The sequence below is a fragment of the Peromyscus leucopus genome, chromosome 1 (assembly GCF_004664715.2).
Source record: "Peromyscus leucopus breed LL Stock chromosome 1, UCI_PerLeu_2.1, whole genome shotgun sequence".
NCBI classification, from domain to species: Eukaryota; Metazoa; Chordata; class Mammalia; order Rodentia; family Cricetidae; genus Peromyscus; species Peromyscus leucopus.
Window position 1 is genome coordinate 57222384 of NC_051063.1, and position 3390 is coordinate 57225773.

A 3390-nucleotide genomic window follows, 5' to 3' on the forward strand; every position below is an offset into this window, starting at 1 on the left:
GCATATGACTGTTTTCCATTTTACCATGCTGTGATACAGCCAAGAGAGCCCTTGCCAGACAGTAGCACCGTGACTTAGAAGCCAAATAGATATCTTTTCTTTATAAAGTACCAAGCTTTGGTTATTTTGATACAACATAAAACTAACTAAGGCACTGGGCATGGTAATTTGCTTGGCTGAGCCTGTGTTCACACAAGAGAAGCATGAAGATTCCTGTTCACTTGTGGGCATCTCACAGCTGTGAAGGTCGGTAACTGTCAGTATTAGTCCCCATCTCTGTGGTCTCAAGAGAGGAGCTGAGAGTGGGTCACAAACGACGTTTATTCAGGCGTGATCCCTTGGCACAGCCATATGCATAGAAATATATAAAGTCAGGAAACTATGAGTGATGTTGCCATGAAGTCCCTTCTTCTCCTTTGGCTCAGCTTTCTCAGTGGGCCCCTTCTCGGTCTCTTCTTTCAAATTCCTGGAGTGTGGAAGGCTGGGGTCACTTCTTGGCAGCTTCTGCCCGAGCTGCCAAATCTGCCTCTTTCTGAGCAGCCAAAACCACAGCTCGTTCCTTCTGGAAAGCTGCCAGTTCTTCTGCACTGAGGCTAGAGGGGAAGAAAGATGGCTAGTGAGTGACGGGTCCTGGTACAGACCCCCGCTGCCCCGCCTCTTTCCCCTCCCTGGACTTCCCAACTCCATACCTCTGGTCATGTTGCCTCTACCTGGAACCAGATAGTGGGATGTCTGAGATAACACATCCTCTACCTTCCCGACCTTTGTTCCCATCTTCAAGTCCTACTTAACCTGTGGCCTCTCCTATGCCGTTGGGATTTACTAGTCCTTCCTCTGAGCCACAAACACTTCACATGAGGGGTCCTGGGCTTATATACAGACACTCCTCTGAGGAAGCAGGAACCTGACCTCTGTGTCCCATAAAGTAAGGACTTGAAGAAACATCAAGGCTGTCTGTGTTCTACTCGACTCCCTGTGAGGAACAGCTGAAACTAGCCTTGCTGTAGAAACCTGAGACACCAGCAGCAAGAGGCCCATGATGTCCCTGCTCCTGTCTCTGACATGGTCTGGGCCAAATGGTCTCCCACTTGACTAGTTACTTCAAGGACACAATTCCTGACAGCATCCAAAGCCAGCTGACTGGGGCCGCTGTTAGCCTTTGGATTGAGTCTGATGTGGGACAACTCGACAGATCCTTCCCTGCCTCAGACCATAGCCCACTCTGCCTCTAGACAAGACTCCTAGACCACAGGGAGTGTGGCTTCAGCCCTTATCTCACTGTTCACTGTCATTTTCCCACTTTTTGGAGTTTTGTTTCTTTGCCCTCCATTTCCTGGGCTGTTTTGACGTCACCTCCCTCAGAGTCCTCATGACGCACCAGATAAAAGCAGGAACGCTTTTCTCTGCTCTCATGACATCCATTCGTTTTTTTTAAACGACACTGACCACATGTCATTCTAAATCTCTATGTATGGATCCGCCTCTACCTTAGGACTATACATTTCTCCAGAGTGGCCAAACATTACTCCTCATTCCTGGTTATATCCAATGTCCAGAACCATGTCTAGCATATATAGGTGCTTATGAAGTATATTCCAAATGAATAAATGAGGCTTCAACCCATATCGTTCTGCTAGAATCTTAGGTTCTTTGACTTAAAAACTCTACATGTAGCTAGGCAGTGGTGGCGCACGCCTTTAACCCCAGCACCTGGAGGCAGAGGCAGGTAGATCTCTGAGTTCAAGGCTAGCCTGGTCTACAGATTGAGTTCTTGGACAGTCAGGGCCACACAGAGAAGACCCGTCTTGAAACAAACAAACAAAAAAACAAAACACAAAAACAAAAGCTCTACACGTATAAAACTGTCATAATGAAACCTATTATGTATAACTAATACATGCTATAATTTTTTTAAAACCCGACTGTTTCACTATAATAGGCCGCCTTAACTTTACTCCCAAATTAAGAGCTTTCTGGGCTTCCTCTCCACAATACCTCTCTCAGGATACTCACTCCTTCACCACACGAATGCCCAGGGAACGGGCAGAGCCAATGATGGACCGGACGACAGAAGACAGGGGGACATCTTGCATTGCGAAAGCATCGTCCTTAGCTTTGACACAGGCAATCTCATATATGTGCTTCAAACTCACCAGGCCTGCCACCTCCCTCCCTGGGAAGAAGGACAAGTGATGCGTCAGCTGATGTGACTTTTTTTCTGGACACATCAGAATCCCAGGAGTCCGCTCTAGTCCTCACCTGTTTGCCGGGCCCCCTTCTCAATCCCAGCTGCTGCCTTCAAGAAGTAGGAAATAGTAGGTTGCCCAATCTTGAGCTCAAATGTCCTGTCAGGCTTAAAAGAAAAAAAAAGATATATGAGAGTTTCTTGGTTTTCTACTCAGGTCCAGGGAATTTATAGTGTCCCTTTCCTCCTCCCATCACCGTGCCTTCCTGAGGTGACTTTAATATCACAAGACTGGAAAAGCAAATCACAGCACACATCCCTACCATCTTTATTCCTAGGCCAGCTCTACTCTGGAAGCCCCAGTGAGATGAAAGATAAGAACCAAAATACGGCAGGCCTAAGCCAACTAGTTCAGAGAAATCATGGTCTAGGCTTCACTGTGTGAAGAGGAGGGTGCCAACCAGGTTAGGGACAGAGAAGCAACCCCGGGTGACTAGTTCCAAGCGCCGAGGAAGAATGTGGAAGAATGAGACTCTGCACCTTCACAAAAATCTTTGTAGGCAGGGGAATGCCTTCTTTGATGTCCTTGGTCTTCTCGTTGAACTCTTTGCAGAACTGGTTGATAGAGACACCTCGCTATGAGGAAGGCATAAAGAAAGTTAAGTGTGGGAAGTAAAGGCTTCCCACCACCCAGGAGCCCTTGTTCCTCCTCGGTCTCCATTTCCCTCTGTTCCTATCCTATCCTTCTACCCAGATACAACCAGAGCTTCGGGTCCGGACGCTTCGTCCGCAGGGCCCCACTTAATCAGCAACTACCCTACCGGGAAGGGTCAGAGAAGCTGAGGTCAAAAGAGGCTACGTGAGTAACACAGACACACGCCTGCAGCCGTGAGCAGCGGAGACGTTTATAAGCGAGGCTTCCCCGGCACACAGCACGTCCCACCCGTCGGCTCCCCCTCCCGTGTCCCCACGCCGGGTTCCAGACACCGCACCTGCCCCAAGATGGGGCCTAGTGGGGGCCCAGGAATAGCTTGGCCTGCTCGCACGATAGTCCGGATCACGCCGCCGGCCTCGGGCTTCTTGAGGGACCGAGTGACCCGGCTTAGCTTCGACATGATGCGGAACTTGCAGTCTTGGTTCGCCTTAGAGCAGCAAGAACTACTCTCTGGACGCAGCCATCTTGGGTCAGAGGTCAAGGGTCCTCA

At 49.3% G+C, this 3390-nt stretch overlaps 1 protein-coding gene across 1 annotated transcript; it reads right to left on the reverse strand.

Annotated features, from left to right (window-relative positions):
- Nucleotides 1-302: 302 nt before the first annotated feature.
- Mrpl11 (mitochondrial ribosomal protein L11) lies at nucleotides 303-3390 on the reverse strand. Its single transcript, XM_028892869.2, has 5 exons — nucleotides 3178-3390; nucleotides 2726-2821; nucleotides 2260-2353; nucleotides 2014-2173; nucleotides 303-593 (listed from the first exon to the last, which is right to left on the reverse strand). The coding sequence occupies exons 1-5, from the start codon at nucleotides 3298-3300 to the stop codon at nucleotides 488-490; spliced, it is 579 nt and encodes a 192-aa protein (XP_028748702.1). The 5' UTR covers nucleotides 3301-3390; the 3' UTR covers nucleotides 303-487.

Bases quoted from the DNA above. Each gene is read 5' to 3' on its own strand.
- Mrpl11 (XM_028892869.2), bottom strand. From the start codon at position 3,300: ATGTCGAAGCTAAGCCGGGTCACTCGGTCCCTCAAGAAGCCCGAGGCC. The intron at 2,822-3,177 runs GTGCGGTGTCTG...CCTTCCTCATAG, and splicing joins TAGGCCCCATCTTGGGGCAG to CGAGGTGTCTCTATCAACCA. The intron at 2,174-2,259 runs GTGAGGACTAGA...CCTTCTTCCCAG, and splicing joins GAAGGGGGCCCGGCAAACAG to GGAGGGAGGTGGCAGGCCTG.